Source organism: Molothrus aeneus, chromosome 8 (assembly GCF_037042795.1).
Source record: "Molothrus aeneus isolate 106 chromosome 8, BPBGC_Maene_1.0, whole genome shotgun sequence".
Classification (NCBI taxonomy): domain Eukaryota; kingdom Metazoa; phylum Chordata; class Aves; order Passeriformes; family Icteridae; genus Molothrus; species Molothrus aeneus.
Genome location: NC_089653.1, coordinates 36,057,857 through 36,072,998, shown reverse-complemented (window position 1 = coordinate 36,072,998; position 15,142 = coordinate 36,057,857). Strand labels below are relative to the sequence as shown.

Below are 15,142 nucleotides of genomic sequence, written 5' to 3'. Positions count from 1 at the left end.
TAATACATGCCCCTTTATAAAGCATTAATTAAGCATTGTGTATTGAGGAAAGTTCAAAATACATTAGGGAGGACAGTAATTTTAATTATGTAATTCATCAATAGAATCCTGTATGTCTGTATGCTAGTATACAAATATTGTACAGTATTTGTTCCTTATACAGGACTAGTTATATATAGCTTATAACTAGTGTAAAGCAACATTGTGAATTTGCTGGATCTCTAGTGTATCTGTACTGTTGACAAAAAAAAATCTTTCATCATCACATTTCTTCATCAGACACTGACAAACACTAGCAGATATATACATACTAAATAATAGCAGAAAAATAGTTTATTTGACTGGTGAAATAGAAGGTATGGGAACAGAAAGAAATATGAAGTAGATGTACCATAAGGAAAAACTAAGAAGTTCATCAGATTCTTGGGGAAATAGCATTCGCTTTTTATTTCTTTAAGGTTAATATAAAATATGGACAGACAAAAATATGAATAGCAGTAGTGGATTTTTAGCGTATAGAACACATCTCTCTCTTTCTAGGAACTGAGGGCCCTATCTGATATGTCAAAGTGCTTGTACTTACTTGCTGTGTTGGCTAACCTGGAAAGAAACCACAGACAAGCTAAAGCACTCCTTGAGAAAGCACAGCTTCTGGGAGGAGATGAAGAATTTTGGTATAACAGTACCCTTAGTCTAACAGAAGCAATTCTAGAGGAGGAGGGGGAAGGAAAACAGAGCATGGTAAGGAAATTTTTTGGGTTTGGAGATTGTGGTTTGGGGCTTTTTTCAGCAATGCTCTCTCTCAGTGAAATATTACAGCCTTTCCATTTCAATAAAAGCAAAATTCAGTGTTAAATGTAGATAAATGTAGTTGTTTTCTCTGAGCATTTAATAGACATTACAGGTTCCAAACAGATGCAGGACACTCAGAATGAGATTCTACCCACAGAAGTTTAGGATGTTTTTATGATAAGCTGTATGTTCTTCTATTGGAATAAAACCAGTTATAATCTAGTATGTATGACTAAACCCCCAGAGATCTGATTCTCTTAACTGGATTCTTTTGTATTCGAACAGTTCTGTTAACACTGGGGTATTTATTTTTTGTATTCGATAAAAATCAAACTATTCAGTATTATTTTCTATTATGCTTTTCTTTCCCAAGTGTTTCAAATAGTTTTACAAATATTATTTCTAGATTCTGGAAGATATTTCTGTAACACTTTTTTTTTTTTTTTAACTAAAGCCCTATAACATCAAAGTAGCCATTTACTGTTAAACCTTTAATTGTCATGAGTTTCAGCATAAATAAAGTCTTATTTCTGTGGTGATCTAACCTGTCTTGATAAACTGTTCAAGGCTGTGTCGTGTAGAGGGATTATTTTGATTTTGACTAAACTCATATTTATTGTCTTTTGCTATGTACCTCCAAGATGAATCTGGCTCCATCTTCTCTCCTTGTATGTATGTGCACCATTCATGTAATCATCAAAGTATCTATGTGTGATCATAACACAGAGAGGAGGACAGAGTCCTAAGCTGTGCCAAGGGCAATATAGGCTGGATATTAGGAAAAGGTTTTTTATGGAAAGAGTGATCAAGTACTCAAATGGTCTGCCCAGGGAGGTGGTGGAGTCACCATGCCTGGATGTGTTTAAAAAAAGCCTGGATGTGGCACTTGGTGCTATGGTTTATTTGAGGTGTTGGGGCTGGGTTGGACTTGATGGTCTTGAAGGTCTCTTCCAACCTGGTGATTCTGTGATTCTGTAACTGAAACTTTCTAGACTTATTTACAGTTATCAAGAGCCAGCCATCTTCAGGATAACTAACATGTTGTGTACAAAATTTAAGCTTTCTAAATTAATGTTTATTATTATCTGTAGACATTTAAAATAGAATTACGAAAATTCTGGTGTTACCTGCAGGCTTGTGAGATATTGGAACACACTGTAAGTGTGCTTCGATCTACTTTATTGAAGAGACCTGACAGGCAATCAGAATTGGGTTTTATGATTGCATCCCTTGAAGCCAGGTAAGCTGTATTTTCTCTAAAATATGCCTAAGCTTTTAAAATGCAGCTACATTGCAAGTATATGTACTTTTTACAATACTGTCTTATTTTAGTATGGCAAATTCTGTGAATTCTCAAATATTTTTGTTCTAAGTAATTTATGTGGTGGTTTGGTTTTTTAAAGTTTCAATTTCTTTCCAAATTTCTGTATTTCCTTCTCAAATGCTTGCATGTAGCCCCACTACCTGTTGTGTTGGTAAACTAGACACCACAACCTATTGTGCATAGCTTGCAGTGCAGGTTACCTAAAGGTACATTGTATATTTGCCTGTGCAGAGGTACCTGTTTGAACACTCCCACAACACTACTGCAGTCTACCGTATTGACTTCTGTTCTCAACATGAACCAAGAAGCCTGTTCTTGGTGAAACTAAACAATGATTTCAGTTCTACTGAAATACAAGCACAGAGACCTTAAAATGTGTTGGTGAAGGGAGAGAAGTGTACAACACTTACACTCCTGTCTTTCCATAGATGGGAAGCTTTTTTAGAAAAGGAAGACTGTTATCAGTCTTCTCAGTTCATCTGTTCTTAGAAGACTGATTAGGAGTAAGATGGAATAATTAAATACATGGAACAAGTGATACCTCTTCTCTAATCTCAAAATACAATATTTGGATTTTTTCAGAATTACTATAATTTGTAAAACACACAATTGTGGTACTTTTTGTAGACTTCTTAGAATTTAAAGGAAGGCAGAGAGAAATGTGTTTGTTCTCAAAAAGCCTGTGCTTTCTGATTGCTATCTTGTATTCCATTTTTCTTTCCAGAAAAACACTTATTCAGATAAATTTTGCCCAGGATCATATGACAATTGATGCCAATTCTGCTCAGTTGCCACACATTCTACAGGAATCCTACAATAAATTAGTTCAAGTTGAGAAGGACTTTCTTCATCATGGGCATAAAAACTACAGTGCTGAAATACTGCTGGAATGTGCAAATATTTGTAGGTAAGTATATACCTCTACTGAAAAAATTTATTTTGGTTAAACTAGTCCATGAAGTGTCTTGTTTACATTTTTTAGTCTAATTAAGATGGAAAAGAGCAGATAACATAGTTAGATTTTGTATATTGATGCTAGATGTCTGTTTGCATTCCTCATGTGTTCCGTATTCAGAAACGTACTGTAAAATCAAAAATTGTTTACACTGAAGGCAAAGTTCTCTTTTGTTCTCTTTTGAGGTCAAAACAAAGTATTTGCGTCTCTTAAATCAGATTTTTGACTTCCCATTTGTAGACATATTTTAGCATCCACACCAATCATTCTCTAGCATTTACAAGCTTTTGCAGTTCTTACTGTTGAAATGTTTGTCCTGGATTGCGAAGCAAATTGTGTTCTATTTGCCATCTGTATGGCAGTTGTCTTCTGTCAAGTGGGCAGTTTTCCTTATCTCTTCCACACCCGCTCCTCCCTCTGAGGAGACATCTGCTGATAACAGCTATTGAATGTCACTGCATGACTGATAAGAGCTACAGCATCCCACTGGGAGATGTGAGCCCAGAGGGAGGAGCCAAGCATTCCTACCTGGATATAATCTGGAGATTCTGGAACACCAGCACGGCTTCTCCACGGGATTCCCAGAGGAGCAGCAGCTGCCTCTGCTTCCCCTGGATCTTCAGAGGCAGAGACTGCACCTTTCTCCAGCATCCCTGCTCCAGCAGAACCAGCCCTGACACTGCAGGAGGGCTGAGCCACAATTCCAATGGTTCTGCTGCCAGCACCCTGACCCACCGGGTGTCAGGCTGGGTTCTGACTCTGGCACTGTTGGTTTAGTTCACTGCGTTGTTTATTTTATCTTTTTATATTCTTCCCTATTAAAGAACTGTTATTCCTGCTCCCGTATTTCTTGCCTGAGAGCGCCTTATTTAAAATTTATAGCAATTCGGAGAGAGGGGGTTTACATTTTCCATTTCAGGGGAGGCTCCTGCCTTCCCTAGCAGACACCTGTCTTTCCAAACCAAGTCAATGTTTTTCTAGAAACTGCTGCAATAGTAAAAGTGCATAACATGGTATGCTGGAATCCCAGCTGTTTGCAAGGCACCCCTTAAAACAACTGAGATATGTTTCATACCTGATATACTGCCATTGTGTTCCTGCTAAAACCATACTCTAGAATATGATCTGCCTTTCTTCTCTTTGAGTCTTGGCATCTTCTTGCATTGCAGCCATACAGTTCTAAGAGTAAGACCTTGGAAAAATAACTTGTAAATGTTCACTTATCCTATTTGTACATTTCAAAAACAGACATACAAATTTAATATTTTTTAATGTATAATTAAGCTATTTGATCTATTAATTAATAGATTCATTATTTTATTATATATGTTCAACAGTGTTGATACTGTAAAAATAACACTTTCTTATGCTAGTTCCTTTGAGTTTATGGTGTTGTTTTGGTTTTTTTTTCAGGATGACTGCCAAGCAGGAAAGGAACAAAAGAAGCAAACACAGTCACTATTTAGATGCTTATAGTTTAGCTCAGAGAGCAGTATCCAAAACAGAAGAAGTATTTCATAACATTTGTAGTTTATTTGCATTTAATGAGGTATTGACTTTTTTTACCTTAATAGTGGAAAGGAAACCTAGTTTAGTTGTAATATTCATTTATTCTTGGATAATCTCATTTGGGGCTTCCAGGATTTATCTTCTTGTAACGATAAACATTCTTTGTACATAGAAGGAAAAATTGCATGCCAAAAGAAATTACATTTGAAAAAGGTATGAAGAGAGGATTTGTTTGGTCTTTGTCAAGTTTATTTAATCCTGGCATTTATCTAATAGCTACAAAAGAAAAAAGTAAAAATTTGGAGATATTTTTAATTTGCTAAATACCTTGAAAGCTTAAAATTCCTCAAAATGTGTTTCTTCTCAGGAAAAACAAAAAATCATCTCAAAACATTATAAATAAAGAATGTCTGTCTTCAAAATAGTGTATTTTGCGTAATGAAAGCCTGCAGCCTACTTTGCTAGTGTGTATGTAGCATTATTAGATATTATATATTTGTACCAGGTATATAAAACATGAAAAACAAAAACCCAGCTGCTCTTACTCTATGGAGCTACTTTGATTACCTCGTCATATATTTGACATCATTGAAATTTTTGTTTTAAATTACTTAAATATCTTCATTGCAACATTTCTGCTCTATCAAGATGGTAATGCTAAAATGTTTGTTTCTGTGGTTAAAAATAAATACAACATTCTAACTTCTTTTGAGGTTAATTTGCAAAAATATTTGAAATTAAAATTGTATTTTCTTTTGTATTTCAGAGTAAAAATGTTAGTATCCCATTAATGAGACAACTAGCCCTTAGAAAAATAAATCTTGTGGAAATTCTTTTGGATATTTTTCATCTTGTCATTACTGAGAAAAAGTTTAAAAATCTGGGAGAAGAATCATTTCATGAATTTATGGAGGAAATCACCATTGAAGATGATTCAATAGAACAGGTAATACAAAATGTTTAGTCCTGTGACTTGCATAAAAGTTATAACAAGGTTTTCCATAGCACAGCTTCTTCCACTACTGAGGAAATGGGTTCCCAGAGCAGTCATGTGGTTTTGTAGCAACGGAGGTTGAAGTGTGTGGTTTTAGTCTTGGGGATGGTTTGCTGGCCTCCCTGCCCTTATCCCACATTTTCCTTGGCACTGGTTGAACTTTGATTACGGATGTCACATTGAACTTTTTTTTTCTTAATCAGTTGTTAATGAATTTGTACGTCTATTAAAGACAGCTCATTTGTAGTTGAAAGTATAATCACATTTAACATATGAATTTGTATGTGAATACATACATGTTGCATTTTTTAAAAATGCATTCTTCTGTCTGTGTGGGGATATATGAGCAAATAAATATAAATATGTATTTTACCAGGATTGGAAGTATATGAAACGCACCATGGCTCATATTACACTGGCTCAGTTAGCAAACATACAGAATCTTTGCAAAGGCTGTCCCAACATCGAATCCAAATGCCTGTATCTAAGTGGAAAAGCACTTCATTTACTTGCCATCAATGTAGATCCCATATATTCAGAGATTTACTGGAAGCCAAATGTTATGGTATGCATTCTTTTCTTCAGTTAAATTTCTTTTTCTGTGTAAAGTTTATCTGCTCTAATATTTTTTTATATACATTTGTATAAAAGCTGCTATTTATGTAGGGCTAGGTTTTATATACTGCACACAAGCCATAATAAAAATGGATGGTAAAATGAGTAATTTCAAAAACATGTTTTTGCCTGCATGCTATCCTCGTGTAGCTAATTTTTGATTTGTTTGTGAGATATACTAATTACAACATTTTCAAAACAGAGATAGAAAAATTTCTCTAATGTCTTAAAGGGTGAGTGAGGTACGGTCTGTGAATCCATGTAATCAGGTATTGATTTGTAGGTTAAAAGCTTGGGTTTGCAAGTTGCTTCTGTGTTGCAATAAGAACCCTTGTAAAGAACCCTTGTAAAAAAAGGAGAATTGATAGAGGCATTATACATTCAGTGATGAATTAAAGTTTTCAGAAGAAATGAGTGGAGGACAAATATGAGAAAGTCAAACTCTGAGAAGTTGTATGGGCGGGTTTTTTTAGTTTATGTTGGTCATATTGCCTTCATAACATACTAAGAAATTTTGACGGTTGATAGTATTACTAAATCTCTCACCATGAAGGAATTAAGATAGTGATTTCTTTTAAGATTAATTCAGTTTCCACATAAGCTTTCACGAAAGAAATGAAGCCTGCCTTACTTAATGGAGTGATTAATTGTTCATTTTTTTTTAAACTGTGATGGGTAGGAAGATGCTATATCAGACACCAGAAAATCTTCGCTGACTTCAGCAGAATGCAGTGAACAGGACGTGACAGAGAGTGGTTTATCAACTAATAAATGTCATAATGATAAGTATAGGAGGAAAATACAGGAATTAAAGGTATATTACTTTATGAGCTTGCATTAGAATTTGAGTGCTTTCTTTTTATGGAATAATACTCAACTTATCAGTTCTGTTTAAACTGATAATGGAAGTGTTCTAACAAAAACTTGATCTTAAAAATGAAAAGAGCCTACAAAACACCTTCCAACGAACAGCTTTCCATCACTCTCTGCTGTGTAGCTCAGTCCTGCTCCTCAGTAGATTGTGTGGGAGCTCCTGAATGAGCTTACCCAGTTTCTCTCAGAAAAAAATAATTTCTCCTTCAGTGGTTTCCCACTGTTTGAGCATGTAGCAACGAGGACTAGATGAGCAGGCAGTTTCTTTCTGCCTCACAGATATGACTTTTTAAGGGAGCATAACATTTTGCAGACTGGGAACAAAGAAAGAAATTACTTCAATCATAAAACACTGGCGAAATTCAGTGAGCTGGTCTCTGTTAATTACTGCTGTTGAAAGCACACTAGGAATTGGGAATATACAGTTTGTGTTGCTGGTAAAATCAATAAATACCTGAGGTAAGAAATTTGTGGGTTCATTTGGCTAAATATGTTAACTGTCCAAGAAACAATTGTATTGATCCTTGGTTCTGAACTGCTTATATTGCCTTGAATTTTAAGTCTCTTCTGCTGAGTACATCTTTCTTTGTTAGACCAAGTATTTTTTAATGTTGTAAAACAGATGTTGGAGTCTGCTAAAAAATTAATCAGTATTTGCATATTTTGATCATACCTTAAGTGCCTTAAAATGAAAATTAATTAAAATTGCTCATTAAAAAGCAATATTTATCTTCTCTAACAAGCTGTAATTGTTATATGTATAACAAATACTTAATATTAACCAATTTTAATATAAAGCTGTTTATTTTTTGTCATCTAGACACAACAAAGGATGGCTCAAAAGTATCTTTCTCAATCCAATGAGGCTTTGCTACAGTCTGTGGCTATTGCATTCAGTTATAATGTTACTGATGTACTGGCTCTTGCTAGCTTGGAAATGGCTGAATGCTTTCGACAGTTTGATCCAATTTCAACTAGCCAGTATTTGGCACTTCATCAGGTAAGGCAGCTAATGTTTGTGCTGCTTTTCAGTGGGAGGATGTTTGAAGTTGCAAAAATGAAACTGTATTTGCATAGTCTGAAAATTGGCCGTAGAGAGCACAAGTAGGGTTCCACATGTAAGAACCAGAGTGTAATATAGGTCATCAAATATATGGTATATTTGCTAAGCACAGAACATTAGATCAGTGGTTTGTTAACAATTCTAACATCTGCTGTGTTTGACCTGACATTTTCATTGATGATTGCATACATGAAAAAATTTCAATAGGAATGAATTACTATATTGTCATTAGCAAAGATAAGACATTGCCACAAAATAATTTCATCCTTCCCTAACAAATAATTTTAAAAATGTTTCTCTGGATTTGTTCAATCATTATTTTGCAGTGGATAATTCAATTTGCATTGAGTTTCTCGGATTGATACCTGCACAGCATGGTCCCATAGATGGCTTGAAGGTGTATGCATATGAGTATGTGCCTCCATCAAAGAAATGATGCAGAAAATCTGTAGGGCTTATATTCCCTGTATCAGGAACAAATAACACATATTTCCTAGTTCAAATGACAGGATTAGTATGTTTGCTGAAAGAAAAGTTTATATAGTCTTACCCATTATTTTGCATTTTGTAGAAGTCTGCTGTGTGATATGGTGGGTGTCCATTAAAGCACAGAAACAGAAAAGACTCAGCTTACTTGAAAGGCTAAGCTAAGAACACAGTATTTACCATTCCATGGAGACCTTAGATGACTAAATGCAGGAACCTTGATGGTAAATGTAGACCAAGAAATTAATTCCAGCTATTTGTATTTAAGAAATTTTCCTTAGTTATTGTCAGACTGTTTACATTAACCTGTAAAAACAAACAGCGGCCTTCTGCTAGGTCATCTCACCGTTCAAGGCAGAGAACTTCTCTTCAACATAGATATATGTTATAAAAACATAGCTTATATATTTATTCATTTTATTTTTGTGAAGGCAAATAAATAGATGTAAAAATTTTGCAGAGTTGTTCAGTGTCTATGATGATGAAGAATATCCTTCTAACTGCTACGTCCAACACCAGCAGCTCTCAGCTGGCAGCGTTGCTACATCTGCAGAATCGGTTACAACAAAACAGAAACACAAGTGATCTTCTAAAATGTGTGGAACAGCAACTGACTGCTAATTCAGTGGTAACTTTCTGAGCTACTTATTAGGGGTTTATTATATGTTATATAAATGCACCCAGAGAGATATATGTGTATACAGGACATGAGTTGGTGGTGGGTTGGCAGTGCTGAGAGAGTGGTTGAACTTGATGGTCCCTGAGGGCTTTTCCCACCTGAAATATTCTGAGATTCTAAGAGCCACCCCTGTACCTTCCCCTGCTATCAAAATCATGCCATGTAAACCAAATACAATTTTATACAGTATTTGTTGGTGAACTGTCTCTAGCAAAACTGTTTTTCAAAAGTAAATGTTATTATGAATTATTCTATAATTTCCTTTGCTAATACTCTGCTATTGTTTGATAGCATTTTAACTTCAGAAACTGTGTAGTGGCCATAAAGGTCATGTTGGTATGGAGAGTGGGCTAAGATACAGTATTTGTTTTAAATAATATTTATAAGTTCTTCTGCACTGCACAAAAATTACATGATCATAGAATGGTTGAGGTTATAAAAAATCTCTGAAGATCATCTTGTAAACCCCTCCTCCTCAAGCAAGGGCCACCTAGAGCTTGTTGTCCACGACCATGTCCAGATGGCTTTTGAATTATCTCCGGAAATGGAGGCCCCACAGCCTCCTTGGACAACTTGTGCCAGTGCTTGCTTCCCTCACAGGGAAGCAGTATTTCCTGTTGTTCGGACAGAGCCTACTGTCCTGGCACATCTGCTGAGTGTGTGGACTTTATAACGATCAATTTTCTAATGAAAGAACTGAGAATGGGATTTATAAAGTCTATGAAAATAATAGTGCTTTTGAACTACTGTACAGGCATGGAGAAACCTCTGTATTCCTGTTGAACATTTTAATATAGTGGATGAATTGCCATCCAGTTTCTGCATAGTTATTCTCCAGCATTCAGAAGACAGGTATAAAATTTCATCATTTTGATTTAGCACTGTTTGTTACAAATATAGTATTTTTTTATGTGGTCGAATAATGCCTTTCACTTCTAATTTTGATGGACTTGAATTTTAGGATAATGAACTAATTAATATATAAATAAAACTGCCTGCAGCTCAATGTTATGTTTTCTGTTCTTTCCATGTCCCTAATTATCTCTCATATCCCCAGAGTCACTTGAAAGGTTTCAAGCCATTCTTAATAGGATTCCTATGTTCTGTTGAGAGTTTCCTGCCTTTATTGCTTATGCTCTTGGAAATGTTAGAAGGGGTCATATTTAGCTTTATAAAGCCACCAATTATCTGATTATAGCAGCCTAATTAGCTGCAATAAACTAGCTCATAAATTGAGCAACTGACTATGAGAGCATTCACCAATTTAAAAAGTCTTTAACACTTGTCATGGGACAAATAGAAATCTACCTTATTGGTTACACAGTGATAAAAGAATTTACCTTACCACTCTCAGTTTGTTCCAGCTAGAATTTGCAGGTTTTTGCATCCAAGGGTGGGGGTAGTTACTGCATCATGAGAGTATTTGTGAGCACATTAAATTAGAGGGCTATAATTACTCATTTAATAAATCTGAGTCATATAAACAAGGCTAGACAGTCAAATAATCTGTTCAGCACTTTTCTGGTTTCCACAGGTCACAGTTGTACAGTTCATTGATTGAGGTGCCCAAAGTAAGTACTGCAAGGCAGAAAGGAAAACTCACTCAGCGGATGGGTAAGTACCTCTTACTTTTAAGAGATAAAAATCATTGCACTGATGTTATGAGAAGGCTCATATCTTTCACTGTTGCAGTTAGTAAACATTTTAGATACTTTTAAAAAGAATTTTAACTCTTCCTAATTGCCAAGGAACATAAATTCATAACTGTGTGTCTCATTATCAGATGTCATGTATCTAGTCACAATTTATATAATTTTTGTTTACATTTGAAGGCTGAAGTTGTTACAAATAAATAATAGAGTTTTTTTCATTGTACATATCTGTATATATTTTGTGCTTATCTATCTATCTAGATTTTATTTTCAAATAATACCATGACTAGAAACTGATGATGTTTATTGCAATCATTTCTTCAAGTACAAATATACTCTTACAAGGGTGTTATCCTTCTTTTAATAGTGCAGGCAAAAGTTTCTCGATTTCCTGTGAATCCTGATGTGTTTCGTATTTTGTTGGAAAAAATGCATCTTTACAAGCAGCAAAGAACGAAGAATCATCTTAAACAAACTCTTATTCATAACTTGAAAGAGTGTGTCTCCAAAACAGATGTGGTAATATATTTTATTACCTTATATTTAAAATTGGGTGAAAAACATGTACTAACAATATGATAGACATTCTTTATGCAGAATTTTCCAGTTCGTTCCAAGTGTGGCGTCCCTAGTCTTCACAGTTACTATATGCTTGGTACTCTGCTCCAGAATTTAATCTTACTGTGCTACTGTTGCTGTATTTGTCATTCAGGATCTTTGAAATGTTCAGTAGTTAATCAGAATTAAAATGGTGCAGTTGAGATCAGTTCACTTGAAAATGGGCCATATTTCAGAGATTTCTGGCGACTGGCACTTGGTGAAGGGCTGGAACTTGGGGCTTCGCCTTCCTCTCGAGAGAAGACATCAGGGCAGCTGGCTGGGGAAACTCGGTGCCTTCTCGCCTCAGCTGGGCCCCTGGCGTGACCACACAGACCAGGGCCACTCTGCTCCTCTCTCTTGATGCCAGCTGCAGACAGGCACTCTTGGGATTTGCCCTGAGCACACCCAGGACTGTGAAATGTAGCCTCTCGGGGAGGGGAGGTTCTCATAGCAACCTCCCAAAAAAATGTGAGAGAAAATCCAAAAGGGGAGCCTCCACCTGCACTGCCTCAGCTCTAGAGCAAAAGCCAAGAGGCAAGAGAGAGCTAAGGCACAAGAGAGCTCTGCTTGGGTGATGGACTTTTACAAGGGGTTGGCACTCCCCTGCCCCGTGGTTCTGGTTCGGGCCGCAGGGCCTGAAAGAAACATTGACAACTTTGGGCACCTATAGATACAGGATACAGTAACAGTCTGGGTTACCCTGCACATTGACAAATCTGGTTCTTGAATTATAATTCTGTTTTATTCATCACATTACCATCTTTCCGTTAAAATACCAAGTATTGCAGATGGTTGAAGTATTGAGGATCACTTTCTCTAGCCTATGGCCAGACTTTGTTGTACTGGCAAGTTTGCAAAGATTGCTGTATTTGGGCAAGTCAAAAAAAGGTGCTAAGATAGTGTCACGTTGAACAGGTGAAAAAAACAAGTGAATTAGGTTTTTAAAAAGCACATGAATTAAACTCCCAGAACTTATGCATGCACCCTATACTGAGCCACACAAGCCTTGGATGAGGATTTAACTCATTAATAGCAACATTCTTCACCATTTAGTTGAGTTTGTTCAGTTAGTGGATTTTTGTCCATCTAGGCTGATTTTACAAACCTCAGTTTTCCACGTCTATCTCTCCTGCATGATTCTATTTTCTTCTTCTCTATTTTCTTCATTCTGATTAATTTTTTCCCTAAATTGGCTCCACTGATCTCTCCATATGCTTTCTTTTGCTTCTTCTATGTTCATCATACAGTTTCTGTTCACTTCTTAAAGTTGTCTTTATGCAGTTCCTTCTCATTATTTGAAGGAACATATTATAGATTCTTTCTGCTATAGTTTTCTGCCATTTTCCATTGACATTGCTGAAGTATATTAATTGTTTAAATAATAAGTATTGACACCTTCTAGTAATTCTAATGTTAGAGTATTTTGCAAAATGCTGGTACAAAGTTTTGAAATAAAGTAGTTTTGTAACCAACTTATTATATTTGTATTTTCCATTTTATGATCTTTCACACTATTTTATTTAGTCTCTGATTTAAAATTTTACAAAATTTATATATAATATGATATTTAACAAGAATGGAGATTGAAAGTATTCTAATTTTTGCTTCTATGTGTGTGAAAGACTCCAACAGAGAAAACAGGTGATAGTGAGCTTGATTTGACATCAGATTTCTCTGAAATAATAGAAATTATGGAAGAGTATCTGAAACCAGCCCTGTCACAGTTTGATTTTTCTGCTGTCAGGTAAGATATATTGACTTTGATTTTCATTTGTGAAAACAGAACTGTGACTCAAGTCCTTCAAATAAAGGAATGATTTTAGAAAGGATACTCTGTTGAATGAAGGTTCCATGTCTTGAAAGAGAGTATATTCAGGATATGTCAGACTAAGGGACTGAGCAGTGTGAAGGACAAATGGCCATTTCTGAGAAGCATTGTTCTCCAGCTTAAGTTATACTTAAGTTGAAGCTCAAGATGCAACAGTATAATTAAAATGATTAAAGATGGGATTTCTAAAGGACAGGAAATTCTAAGGGAGAGTGTCCTTTATGTAAAATTTCATTGAAAGTGATGCAGAAATTGAAGCTGGTAATATTTTCCATTAATTTCCTCTTCCCAGAGAATCCCAGTGTGTATCAGTTTCAGCATCTGAAACAGGAAAAAAGAAAGTGAAAGAAAAGGACACCAAACAAGTTGGAATGCAGGGTATGTCTTCCCTTGAGTTGTGTATGTGTCTGTGTGTATGTGTGTGAACAGATACTAAAATCCAGTCATTTCAATTTTAATTTTATTTAAAACAAGGAGAGGACAAAGGCTTTAGCATTGTTTTTCTCTCTTTTATTTTCTATATCAAGTCAAATATTTCAGTATACTTTCAAAGACAGATTTAGATGCTGGAGCAATGCTTCTGCATTTATTTGGAGTCTTCCAAACCATACAGTCTGTAGACACCTAAATGAAATGGCTTTATCACAAACCAGTTTTCAGGAGAAGAGCTAGAATAAAGAACTTTCTTAAGTCAGTAGATCAGTAAATGTCTTTGTTTTGTCTTTTTTTTTTTTTTTTGCTTTATGGACTCTCACAGGATGATAGTTGCATACAAACCTGATGCTACAGTATGTCTCTAAACACATCTCAAGAATGCACTTCTGCAAAAACTGGATAAATTGTCTCCCATGCATATGCTCTTTCTCTGTAGAGCAGAAATATTTCCATAATTATATTTAGTACTTTTTTCCCTAAATAACAGAAACAAAATTTTTCTACAGAACAACACAGTATTGGATAAGAGTGCCTTTACAACTCTATTTTTGTAGCCAATCACTTCTGTGGCAATTTTGCATTTCCAAATATTGTTTTCCTGAATGTATTGTATATATCTGAACTTGGACCTGAGGTGCTTGGTTATTAATTCAGGGATGTTATTCCCTCTGAAGAATTGGTGTTAACAAGTGCATAGAAATTTGACAACATCTTAAGAGTAATTATATGAAAAGAAATTTTTTTTCTTAATGCACTTAATCCACAGTACAATGAAGTTCATGTGTCATACAATGGAGGAAACAGGTTTTTGCATCTAACTGCAATTGTTTATAGACAAACTGAGAACTAAATCTCAATCATGTTCTGTCACATCTCTTTAGATACACCTGTGGATTTAGGATTGTGTGTGGTATTACTAGGGGATACATTATTGATGGAGTTGCCTTTGGAAGCTCTGAGTATATTTAAGGAAGAAGGAATAAGTTCTGTTTCCAGAGATTTTTCTCTACAGTTTCTCTACAATCGACTACATTGGGCTGAGTCAGGTACTGTTAGATAAACATGTTTTCCTTTAGCATAATGATGCATAAAAAAGATACTTAAAAATTTAAATATGAATTGTGGTGTATATTTTACTGGAAGACAAGCACATGCAGTAGGTTTCCAGTATCTTAGGTGGACTAGATAGAGCAGTAGACTTATTTTGGTAATGTACAGGCTGATTATAGGAGCAGTGATAGCTAATTTAAAAAAACCCTGAGACCTTACAGAATTATGTAAAACTCAGTGGAATCTAAAACTGTAAAGAAACTTACAAGCATGTTGTTAAAACTTCA

At 35.3% G+C, this 15,142-nt stretch overlaps 1 protein-coding gene across 1 annotated transcript in view; it reads left to right on the top strand.

Moving 5' to 3' along the window:
- The window catches only part of CFAP46 (cilia and flagella associated protein 46), a 71,168-nt gene that overhangs the window by 45,070 nt on the left and 10,956 nt on the right, over positions 1 to 15,142 (top strand). Inside the window, exons 36-50 of the mRNA XM_066554624.1 lie at positions 541 to 741; positions 1,926 to 2,032; positions 2,841 to 3,023; positions 4,485 to 4,620; positions 5,347 to 5,526; positions 5,951 to 6,139; positions 6,869 to 7,003; positions 7,883 to 8,062; positions 9,072 to 9,239; positions 10,045 to 10,142; positions 10,825 to 10,904; positions 11,310 to 11,461; positions 13,165 to 13,286; positions 13,663 to 13,748; positions 14,687 to 14,851. Coding sequence (XP_066410721.1) covers positions 541 to 741; positions 1,926 to 2,032; positions 2,841 to 3,023; positions 4,485 to 4,620; positions 5,347 to 5,526; positions 5,951 to 6,139; positions 6,869 to 7,003; positions 7,883 to 8,062; positions 9,072 to 9,239; positions 10,045 to 10,142; positions 10,825 to 10,904; positions 11,310 to 11,461; positions 13,165 to 13,286; positions 13,663 to 13,748; positions 14,687 to 14,851 — 2,182 coding nt within the window. The remainder of the gene's footprint in view (positions 1 to 540; positions 742 to 1,925; positions 2,033 to 2,840; positions 3,024 to 4,484; positions 4,621 to 5,346; positions 5,527 to 5,950; positions 6,140 to 6,868; positions 7,004 to 7,882; positions 8,063 to 9,071; positions 9,240 to 10,044; positions 10,143 to 10,824; positions 10,905 to 11,309; positions 11,462 to 13,164; positions 13,287 to 13,662; positions 13,749 to 14,686; positions 14,852 to 15,142) is intronic.